The sequence below is a fragment of the Manis javanica genome, chromosome 12 (genome assembly GCF_040802235.1).
Source record: "Manis javanica isolate MJ-LG chromosome 12, MJ_LKY, whole genome shotgun sequence".
NCBI classification, from domain to species: Eukaryota; Metazoa; Chordata; class Mammalia; order Pholidota; family Manidae; genus Manis; species Manis javanica.
The window spans coordinates 48,064,117-48,076,329 of record NC_133167.1 but is presented as its reverse complement, the minus strand read 5'-3'; the positions used below and the strand labels follow the sequence as shown (position 1 = coordinate 48,076,329).

The 12,213-nt window shown below is 32.4% G+C and overlaps 1 protein-coding gene across 3 annotated transcripts in view; it reads left to right on the top strand.

Moving 5' to 3' along the window:
- Nucleotides 1-10,683, top strand: part of HSPE1 (heat shock protein family E (Hsp10) member 1) — a 42,448-nt gene extending 31,765 nt beyond the window's left edge. For 2 of the 3 annotated variants that reach the window (XM_017667419.3, XM_073218579.1), the window contains exons 4-8: nt 1,018-1,060; nt 1,249-1,335; nt 7,237-7,316; nt 8,330-8,441; nt 8,566-10,683. In XM_017667419.3, coding sequence (XP_017522908.1) covers nt 1,018-1,060; nt 1,249-1,335; nt 7,237-7,316; nt 8,330-8,441; nt 8,566-8,697 — 454 coding nt within the window. In that variant the 3' untranslated portion in view covers nt 8,698-10,683. The remainder of the gene's footprint in view (nt 1-1,017; nt 1,061-1,248; nt 1,336-7,236; nt 7,317-8,329; nt 8,442-8,565) is intronic. The other variant, XM_017667421.3, reaches the window with a different exon arrangement.
- Nucleotides 10,684-12,213: the final 1,530 nt, after the last annotated feature.

Sequence of the window (12,213 nt, the reverse complement as noted above, 5' to 3'; positions counted from 1 at the left end):
AATTGCCTTTTCATATCAAACAGCAACTCTGTCTAAAAATGGTGATCTCAGTGTCTTGTAATTTCCTCCATTCTTCATTTATTGAAAAATATTTTTTGAGCACATACTATGTTGTAGCATTGTTTTCAGTTTGGCAGTTTTAAAAGGAAAGTATATCACGAAGAAATGTCCAAGATCTATTGACAGAAAATGCAAGTTACAAAATTATGTATGGTATAACCCCAGTGTATTTTAATTTGTGCATGGAAAATAAGATTTGCATGTAAACAGTAATTATCTTTTGGGAAGAGGAAATTATCTCTTGGCAATTATGAAGGACTTTTTTCCTTCTACATTATGTATTTGGTCATGTTTGAGGTTATTAGAAGAAGCGTGTTAGTAATTAGAACAAAACTTGTAAAATATATAGTATAAAATGTCTTTTGTTCTTTGAATGTTTGGTTATAGATAGGCATATGCACACATAACTTTTTACATAACTGGGCTCTTAAGCAGAATATAAACAAATCCTTTGTATGTTTATGTATATACCAACATTTTACTACTCGGCAATTGCTAATCATTTAGAACGTTTCAAAAAAGTTTTTAATGTGTATATTCTGTGAACATCTCTACTTACGCAGTTTTGATTATTTCATTAGAGTAGATTCTTAGGAGGATGACTTAGTAAAAAAAAATACACAGTTCCTAAGGGTCGTGGTAAATATTTCCAAATTACTTCTCAGAAAAATTGTACCAATTTGCTAGTGTGTAGAAGTGATCAACTTACTGAACCCTAATATTGAACATTACTGAGATCATTAACATTGGATTTTTTTTATTAATCATATATCTTTATAAGAAGTATGCCATGTAAATTCAGGTAATGGTGATAAAGGAGAAAGGATGGTACTAATTGGATTCTGTTTTTTATAATAATATTCTAAATTCATTCTAATATTGTAAATTCTAACTCAATAGTCTAAAAGTAATGTGGCAAATAGGTAAGATTTTTCATTTATATATTTGCATTTTTAGGCAATTCTGTCTTGAGCTAAATGGACTTGCTGTCAAACTTCAGGTAATTCTTTTAAGTTAAAGCTATAATTGAACGCTCGTATTTTATTTTTTCTTTCTGTTTTTGTAACTTAATGTGCTTAAAAAGACTTACTGAAAATTTCTAATTATTCTAGAATTTTACTTTGAACTGTAGTGATAACCTTTTTCATTATTATTTTACATATTAAGGAATCTAACTATTTTTAACAGAGTGAATGCCATCCAGATACATGTACTCAGATGACAGCAACTGAACAATGGATTTTCCTTTGTGCAGCTCATAAAACTCCAAAAGAGGTGAGAATTTATGACATAGATTGATTAATAAACTCATTACACTCTAAATCTCCAAGATAGCAGATAAATTTTTAGAGCTTTTAGTTCACTGTTTATTTTGCCATTTGATTTAGTGGTCTCTTCTATAAGGATATTGCCATAGTGCTGTTTTAGGATTTCTTTTGATTAGTATCATTTTTCATAATTGGGCAATCAGATGGGCTAGAACTCACTTTATGATTCACTGGCTATCACAGAAAAACAATTGGCACATTGTGCTGATCTCTAATGAATATGGATGAGATATACCTGTTGAGATTTTTGGTTCAGTCATTTCTTTTGATAAGAATACTGTTTTTGATTACTAGTTGATTAACTAGCAATCTATGTAATAACTAGCTTAGACTGTTAAGTAGAAATGTTACTTTTGAGTTTTTTAACTTTATGGGTTAATATTTTATCTTTATATTTCATTAATACTTCTTTTTTCTTTTTTTAATTTTGGTATCATTAATCTACAATTACATGAAGAACATTATGTTTACTAGGCTCTCCCCTACCCCAAGTCCCCCCCGCAAACCCCATTATAGTCACTGTCCATCAGCATAGTAAGATGTTGTAGAATCACTACTTGTCTTCTCTGTGTTGCACAGCCCTCCCCTTTCTCCCACCTCCCACATTATACATGCTAATCATAATATCCCCCTTCTTCTTCCCCACCCTTATGCCTCCCTACCTTCCCATTCTCCCCAGTCTCCTTCCCTTTGGTAACTGTTAGTCCATTCTTGGGTTCTGTGATTCTGCTGCTGTTTGTTCCTTCAGTTTTTCCTTTGTTCTTATACTCCACAGATGAGTGAAATTATTTGGTATTTGTCTTTCTCCGCTTGGCTTATTTCACTGAGCAAAATACCCTCTAGCTCCATCCATGTTGTTGCAAATTGTAGGATTTGTTTTCTTCTTATGGCTGAATAATATTCCATTGTGTATATGTACCAAATCTTCTTTATCCATTCATCTACTGATGGACACTTAGGTTGCTTCCATTTCTTGGCTATTGTAAATAGTGCAGCGATAAACATAGGGGTGCATCTGTCTTTTTCACACTGGAGTGCTGCATTCTTAGGGTAAATTCCTGGAAGTGGAATTCCTGGGTCAAATGGTATTTCAATTTTGAGCATTTTGAGGAACCTCCATACTGCTTTCCAAAATGGTTGAACTAAGTTACATTCCCACCAGCAGTGTAGGAGGGTTCCCCTTTATCCACAACCTTGCCAACATTGTTGTTGTTTGTCTTTTGGATGGTGGCAATCCTTACTGGTGTGAGGTGATATCTCATTGTGGTTTTAATTTGCATTTCTCTGATAACTAGCGATGTGGAGCATCTTTTCATGTGTCTGCTGGCCATCTGAATTTCTTCTTTGGAGAACTGCCTGTTGAGCTCCTCTGCCCATTTTTTAATTGGATTATTTGCTTTTTGTTTGTTGAGGTGCATGAGCTCTTTATATATTTTGGATGTCAAGCCTTTATTGGATCTGTCATTTACAAATACAATCTCCCATTCTGTAGGGTACCTTTTTGTTCTATTGATGGTGCCCTTTGCTATTGATGGTGCCTTTTTCAGCTTGATGTAGTCCCACTTGTTCATTTTTGCTTTTGTTTTCCTTTCCCAGGGAGATACGTTCATGAAGAAGTCGCTCATGTTTATGTCCAAGAGATTTTTGCCTATGTTTTTTTCTAAGAGTTTTATGGTTTCATGACTTACATTCAGGTCTTTGATCCATTTTGAATTTACTTTCGTGTATGGGGTTAGACAGTGATCCAGTTTCATTCTCTTACATGTAGCTGTCCAGTTTTGCCAGCACCATCTGTTGAAGAGACTGTCATTTCCCCATTGTATTTCTTATTATTTATTTGAAACCTACCGTAATGCTTTTCCTCTCCATAATTGGTCCTACAATGAACAATAATTCATGTTGTTTTCTCTTCATTTAGTTTTTATCAAGGTGACAGTACAGGATGTGTCAATTGTTAATAAGAACACTTTATTTTAAATAATTTCTTCATATCATCTCATACTCCAATAATCAGTTTTCCTTAGTTACCTCAAAAATGTCCTTTACAAGTCATTGCTTTAAACTATATATGGCATTTCCTTGATCTGCATTCCCTTTTAATCTGTAGTAATTACAGTTGACCCTTGAACAACATGGATTTGAATTGTGCAAGTCCACTCATACATAGATTTTTTTCAATAAGTATGTTGGAAAATTTTTTTTTGAGATTTGTGACATTTTGAAGAAACTATTTTCTGTAGCTTTATTATAAGAAAACAGTATATGCTACATATAATATATAAAATATGTGTTAATCAACTTTATGTTATCAGTAAGACTTTGGTCAACAGTAGGCTATTAGTAATTAAATTTTGGGGAAATCAAAAGTTACATGTAGATTTTCCACTGCATGTGGGGGTTGGTGCCTTAGTTCCTGCATGGTTCATGGGTCAACTGTACTTGACACTGATTCATTTGGTTTATGCCACTTCTGCAGAATTAACGACTTTTAAATGATCATTATAATTATAGACTTTTAAGGTTAAACATAAGTGACTCTTAGTTGCAAAATCAATATCTCGTTTTCTTTTGTTTGAAAAGGCAAATTATCCAAAATAAGAAGTATCTAGTACTTAAGCAAATAATGCTTATTTGGAAGACTGATTGCATTCATGGTGTTACTTTTGTTGTGTTAATAAGTTGAAGCAGTATAAAGACTGTATCATTGTCATCTGGGAAAATCCACATAGCAGTTTCATTGATAATTCACGGAAACTGGCTACATAGAGTAGTAAATGATGTGGTAATTGCAATTAAGGAACTGAATTAAGGCTAGTTTCATTTTGGCAGATAGTAAAGATACAGTATTCTTACTTTAGAGTGGGAGAGCTGTCCAGTTTGTGATGTATTGTGAGATTTACATATGTTGTCATGTCTACTTTTTTCTTGTTTACTATGAAATATAATCATCAGCATTAAGAAATAACAGCAGCTGACAGATTGTAGCCAAGAAAGTTGCATTAAGTAAGTGCATGTCATTATGCATATCCAATACATATGGGAATGGATAAACAAAATGTGGTATATACATAAAACGGAATATTATTGAGCCATAAAAAAGAATAAAGTTCTGATAAATGATGCTACAAGGATGAACCTTGAAGACATTGCTGAGTGAAATAAGCCAGACACAAAGAAGGACATATACTGTATGATTCTGTTTATATGAAATATCTAGAAAGGACAAATTCATAATGACAGAAAAAGTAGATTGGAGATTGCCAGGGGATGGATGGGTGGGGACTTTGGGAAGTTGTTGCTTAAAGGTTATAGAGTTTCTGTTTGGGTTGATGAAAAAAACCTTTGATTGGAAATGGATAGTAGTGATGGTTACATAATAGCATAATAGTGAATGTAATTGATGCCGCTGACTTGTACATTTACAAATGGTTAAAATGGCAAATTTTATGTTATATATAACTTCCCACAATTTTTTAATAGAAAGAAGAAAAAAACATCCCATAATGACATACGCTTTACCTACTGTTATGACTAAAATATGAAACATGATAGATAATAACAAGTGTTGGCCAGGATTTGGAGAAAGTGATGGGATCATAAAATTGATGCTGGGATTGTAAAGTACTGTTGCCATTTAGGAAAAACAGTTTGGAAGTTCTTCACAATGAGGAAATTACCATATGACTTAGCAGTTCCACTCCTACTAATCATTTCCACCCCATACAAAGTGAAACATGTCCACACAAAACTTGTGAACTAATGCTTACAATCACATTATTCACAGTAGCCAAAAATTACAACAAGCAAATTTCTAGCAACTGATGAGAATATAAACAAAAATGTGGCATATGCATGCAGTGGAATATTTTTCAGCCATAATAAAGAATAAAGTCTGAAGAGGGATAAACATTTTATAACATTTTTGTATATATTAAAAACATTTAAAAGGTTTTTTAATTTTTTTAAAAAGCAATGAAGTACTGATTTATGCTGCACTATGGATGAGCTTGGCCAACATGCTAAGTGACACAAAAGGATACATATTGTCCCGTTGTTAGGGTATTTAAGGTATTTAGGAAATACTCAAAGTAGGCAAATCCATAATGTAGAAAGTAGATTAGTTGTTGCTTATGGTTTGGGAGGTGAGAATGAGAAGTGACTGGGTACTGGATTTCTTTCTGGAGTGATGAAAATATTCTGGAATGCAGTTTGTGATGGTTGCATGATTTTATATACTAAAAACTAATAAATTGTACACTTCAAAATAGAAATTTTATGGTATATGAATTATATCTTAGTTCAAAAATATACCAAAACTCATTAATATTTTTTACACTAATTTTATATTGAAGTGATACTTTTGGCTATATAGAGTTAAATAAAATACATTAAATTTAATTTCACCTGTTTCTTTTTACTTCTTAAATGTGGCTACTAGAAAATTTAGAATTAAATGTGTGACTTGCATTGTTTCATTGGACACTGTTGATTTAAAGGTTGTAAAACTGTCCCGTGGTACATCCAAATGACTAATATGAGAAACACAGTAACTTGGGATATTTGTTTTAGACCAAATCACCTGTAATCATATATACAGAGAAAGATAATTTTTTACTACTAACCATAAATTCCTATGGATATATAGTTAGAAAAATACATTCTTTATTTAGATAATCTTCATGTATTTGCTGTGGCAGTATACTAAGCTTTATTGAGGACTTAGAAATTTGCATTGCTAAATACCACTTTAATCTCAACAACTGAAAAATATTCTAATTGCTGGGTAAAGCTAGAGTCATTGTTACTCCTTTCTCTGGTTCATTTTTTCTATCTAGGTGATTCCCTAGATCATACTCAGTCCTCTTTTCCTTTGATGCTTCTCTCTGCCCTCAAAAAACTGAAGAATTACTTTGCAGTTTTAGTTTTTCTCTAATAGGTTTGTTGATTTGTTATGGCACAATAGGTTTCATTGCTTCTGATAAATGGAATAGGATAAGACAGCTTTATTAAAATATAAAGAAACTTCAAATTTCATGTTAAATTTCAAAGGAGGCTCAAGGAGAAAATTCTTTAGAAAGCTGCTAGATTAGTAACAGGTCATCAGGGACATAATAAGGGATGCTCTTTAGGATGTGAGAAGACAGTAATCCCTGGAGGAATTTGTGAAGAGGAGGAAGATTCTGGGTCACTTGGTAAAGTGAAGATCAGTGGAGTAGCAATTCGTACATCTGGGTTATGGTTTTTGAGTGTTCTTCCTTACTGTATGGTCTTGTATAAGTCATTGACCATCAGTCAAGAGTAGTATGTTATTCTTCAGGGCTTTCCTCCTTTATGCTTTAGAGTTGGGATGTTTACATACTTGCTAACTAGAATCTGTGTAACAGTCAGCCTCCTCTTAGACAGCATGTCTAAACAGCAGACTTTCCTAAGTTGGACCACTTGTTTTTAAAAGATTCCTTATCCTTATCTAAGATTTTTAAAATCTGGGAAGAACCTGGTATATACTCTGCAAACTGACTGGCCTCAGTTTCCTTATTTATAAAGTCAGGGTTGGATTAGATAATCAGGTGTTCTTCCTAGCTGTAAATATGTTTTCTTCTGAAACAGTGTTGGGAGAGAAATTGGGAGACTGATTCATGTATCTATCTGTAGAAGCCTGATATTACAGTTCATGTGGTAGTAAAGCTTTTTTTTAATTGATGTAACATTTCATAGTCATTCTGGTATTGTAAGGGACTTTTTTCTTAGAATATGCTCAAGTTTGTTGGAATAAACACCTGTATAATAAATATAATCTAAGAAGTAGAGCTCTTTTTATTAATGGATTTTTATATCCTTTCCTTTATAGTGTCCTGCTATAGACTATACTAGACATACACTTGATGGTGCCGCATGTCTTCTGAATAGCAATAAATATTTTCCCAGCAGGTAAACAAAACTATTAAGCATGGGGGTAAACTTTTTGGATTTGATTTATATGGTTGATGTTTTTAAAACTAAGTTGCTGGTTAATTAATACATTGCATTCTTTAGACTTTTCTTGTTTTGTGTTTTAGCTGTTGTGTATTTGGCTTGTTCAAAATTATTCAAGTTTTGAAGTTAGGGTGTGGTTGAACTAAAGGCAGTGGGACTTGGTGTTCAAAGCTCACAGGCCAGTTTTAGTCCCTGCTGCTGTGCATCATTCTCTAGGGCTCTCTCTCTCATGCTTTAGAGCTGGGGTACTTACATGCCTGTTTATGTGATTGTAATAGAGTCAGCTTCCTCTTACCAAGCCTAAAGAGCAGCCTTTCTAAGTGGCCTACTTGTTTTGGAAGGATTCCTTATCCTTGCCTACAGATTTTTTTAAGAACTGGAAAGAAGTTTGTGCATACTGTGTTACTGGTGAGGTTTGTGACTGGCCTTTTATTCTAGTAAGATATTTACACACACACACACACACACACATGGATAGATTTGGAGATCTGCCCCACCGCCCCTCAAATATCATTAACTCCAAAGAACTTATGTAAAATATGTAAAAAATACTGAGTTTTGCCTCAGTGTCCTATATGCATTAAAAAAAAAAATCAGAAATAAGCAGCAGTTTTTATTTCTCTAAAAAAATCATCAAGTTCTATAGGATAAAATGATAATTCCTTTTAGTAGTTTTAATCATCTCTAGTGAACAAACTATTAATGCCACAAATGTATGTTTTATTAACTTTTGCTTTGACATGGATTTGTTTTAATTTCATTAAATTGTTACAGAGTTTCAAAACTAATAGTGAATTTCTTAGGCGCTGTGGTTAGGTAGAAACACTAGCTCAGGAGTGAAGAGATGAGTTCCTTGGCCTCCTTTGCCACTTACTAGCAGTGTGACTTTAAATTGGTCCCTCGTGAATTGAGAAGATTGGGCTATTGTTCCTAAGATATGCCCAACTCTATTTCTTTTCTGTTTCTAGGGTTAGCATAAAAGAATCATCTGTAGCAAAACTAGGATCAGTATGCCGTAGGATTTACAGAATATTTTCACATGCTTATTTTCATCACCGGCAGATATTTGATGAATATGAAGTAAGTATATTTCAGAAATTACCCTGATGCATTCTTATCAGAATGATGGTAATATATGTTACTATGTCTGTTTTTGGGGGGTTTTGGTTAGTAAATTAAAACATTTTTTTCTTCCTCTCTACAGAATGAAACATTTTTGTGTCATCGGTTTACTAAATTTGTGATGAAATATAACTTGATGTCCAAGGATAACCTGATTGTACCAATTTTAGAAGAGGAAGTTCAGAATTCAGTTTCTGGGGAAAGTGAAGCATGAAGGGAATCAGAAAAAAATGTACTGATCACATAACAATTATGTACTGTATATATATCATTTTAGACACATCAATCATGTATCCATATTACAGCTTTTTTGTTTAGTATAGGTTTTTGTATGCTGAGTGTTGCCTTTTAAAATGGGAAATACTTTTTAAGTTATTCATGAGCTGTATATTCACCAGTGTGGCACTCATGTTTTTTAAATAAGATTAGTATTATCTGTTTATAATGCCTGTTAATAAAAGAATTTACAGTTTGGTAAAATTGCTGCTAAACAATCATTGGATTACAATCCTCATCAAATAAACCCATCTATAAAAAGATGAGCAAGCTTGAGGTTTCACACAAGCCATTTACTAAAGAAATAGTAATGTTTTCCTTGGTTTTACCCCTGAGTTTAGGTATTCTAGAAATTCTGTAGTGTATATAGTTCAGGTCTTAACTTTTCAAAAATGACATGTGTTTTAAAATCCTGTTTATAGTTTTGATATGCATATATAATTATATGTATATCCAAATATAAATGCAGATGAAGTATAATACGTAAATAACCTTACTATGCTCCATAAAGTATATTCTAGACCAGCATATGGGGAAAGGATTTACCTTTCTGCAATAGTGAACTGTTATATACAAGATGATGATGATAATAATAAGGTGGGTAAATGATGTGCCCACTGGAAACCTGCCCTGCTTTTCCCTTCTCATTTCCCTTAACTCCCTCTCCAAACTGTAGTGACTGAGCAGCTTTTCACCAGGTTGTGATTTACTAGTGGCTAACACTTATATATATTTGTATTAATGGTTTACAGACTATACCTCATATTAGCAAACATTACACTACAGGAAAAATGTATTGGCATGGGCTCTTGCTTATCATTGTTTTGAAAAATTGTTATACTTGGGAAATAGTCTTTAAAATAGTTTGGCTCTTCCTGTTAGTAATATTAATCTTCTAACCAACTAGGCAGCATTTAAATACAGTTGAAAAATATTGTAGTATTTATTTTATATTCCCTCCCCACAGTTTATGTTTGAATTATATGCACATGTGAGATTTTTTTTTGCAATAACTAACAGGTTCCAATAGTGTTGGTGAAAGGTCATACAGTTTTTGGACTTTGTTATGGTTCAGTGTCTTAAGGATTCAACTGCAGATTTTACAATCTTAAAATCTAGTGAATGCAATTTTTAACAAAGCACTGGAAGTCTTATTGCTAAGCTGGTTTTAATGAAACAATAAGGTTAAAAAAAGTATACATGTAATGAGAAATATTTAAATCCATCTCTTGAATAGAATTAACACATATGAAGCATTTCATTTTCATTTAAAAAGGATTATTTTGAAATGAATATGAAAATGTACATCTTGGTTTTTTCAAATTTGAGGAAATAATTTATACAATATTATGGGAGAACCGTGTACAGCAAAGATGTGGGAAATAATAGCATACTGAGAGTGTGTGTGTGTGTGTGTATATATATATATATATATATATATATATATATATGCCTTTCTAAGCCTGCCAGTATATTTGGCTTTGAACAGTGCTATTCCAACAGTCATTACTTTAACCCCAGCCCACAATGACCCTTTAAAAAGGTTTATGTTCATAGTGAATGGAATGTTGACTTTGAATTTATGCATATGTATTAATGTCACATACCAATGGGAACAGTAATTTACACATAAACTTGCTAAATATTGAGAGACTAAACTAAGTTAATAAATTATATGTATCAATGTAGCTATTCTCTCTAGCTGGTGTCTCACAATGGATTTTTATTGCTTGACATATTTTCTTAGTGAAATTTGTACTAAGGCAGTGACTGGGATTGGTCATCTGGCTAGGTATTTTGAAACACATTTTGAATAATATGGCTTGCTGTTAATGGGGAAATAAAATCTGATTTATTTCTTACTCATTCCATCTTCCCTGTGCTGTGTGTTTGGAATTGATCATAAAATAATCCCCAAAAGGAACATCAGTTTGCAACCTTGTTTTTTATTCATTTTGACATCCCATTCATACTCTGCGCTGTGAAGTTGATTCAGTGTACTAGATAAGACCTAAAGGAAACAGTTAGCTTTTCTTTAATGCTCTGTACAGAATTTTAAAAATATACATGTATGTACCTAAGTGGTATTAAAAAAAGTAATGAGCCTGATAAACCACTGATTTACAGAGTGAATGTTGTAAGAAAGAGGGAAATAGAAAGCTCACAGTTCTGTGCAGTAAGAAGTAAGGCTCCACTCTTTGGTTGGATTATCCAGTGTCGATCCAAAAGTTAAAATTTCCTTTCCATAAAATAATTTTGATCATATAGTCAACTCCTTTTCTCCCATCATATCTGGGAAAGTAGCAAACTTTTAATAATTGTATTCCTGTAAGTATTATAAGTATCATAGTTCTTTTTTGTGTGTAGAGTTTCTTTTCTCTGACTTTAGATGTTAAATTTGCATTTCTGGGACAGTTCTTCAGTTAAATTCTTAAGGCGTTTAACACTTTTGAACATCGTAATATAATTAAAAATCTGTGATTACATTGTTGTTATCAAGGACTCATTATGATTTTAAACACATTTACTGACTGATGTCAAATTCATTTGTAATAGAACCTAATTATTTTTTCCCTGGGTTTGTCTATATGATGACATCTTTTGCTTGAAGGCTTCCTATAATTTTATTTGCACATTAAATTCTACCCTTTGTATGCTTTATTTTTGAATAGTTCTTGAATGTGCTAAAGGTTTCTTGGTGTAGTTCTTCCATGCTATGCAAAATGTTACAGTAAAAGTAATTTTCATTTCTTGAATGTAGCTAATTGTTAACTAAGCAGATATTACAGGTGTGTATTGGCACAGCACGTTTAAGAGTCTATTGAGATGGTCCAAATGTATTTTCTGGAAAAATATGCATTGTTAGTATACACTGTAAACCAGAAAATTACCAAGTGAATCCACTTGAGAGTGGGATTGCTCATCCTAAAAGATGTAATTAGGAGCTTTACTCTTAACATTTGGGGCTGCATGGATATTTTATGTAGTCTGGGAATCTAATTATAGCACTTCAGTTATTTGATTTTTCTGTTAAATTTCTTTTTATAGTACAAAGCTTCATATCAGGTGTGAGAACGTAAGAACTTAAGCAAAGAGAATACTAAATTTTCATAATAACCTACATTTCCAAAAGATAAATATAATTGATATCCTGAACTTAACATCCATGAAGATTAGAATGTCAATTATCTGATACTGATTCTAGGATTAATTATAGCATCAAAATTCAAAATTAATAAGATATTCATTTTTAAACGAAATTTTATCCTGATCTGCATTCCTGAAATAAATATTGGTAAAAGCAGTTTATAATTCCATAAGTAATATATTTACCACTTTATTTTGGGTAGACCTCATGAGAGGCATTTGTGTCTTTTATAACAATTGGAAATCTGTACTTAAACATTATAGTTTGTTACAGATTATAGGAATCTCTCTTTTTATGATAATGCAA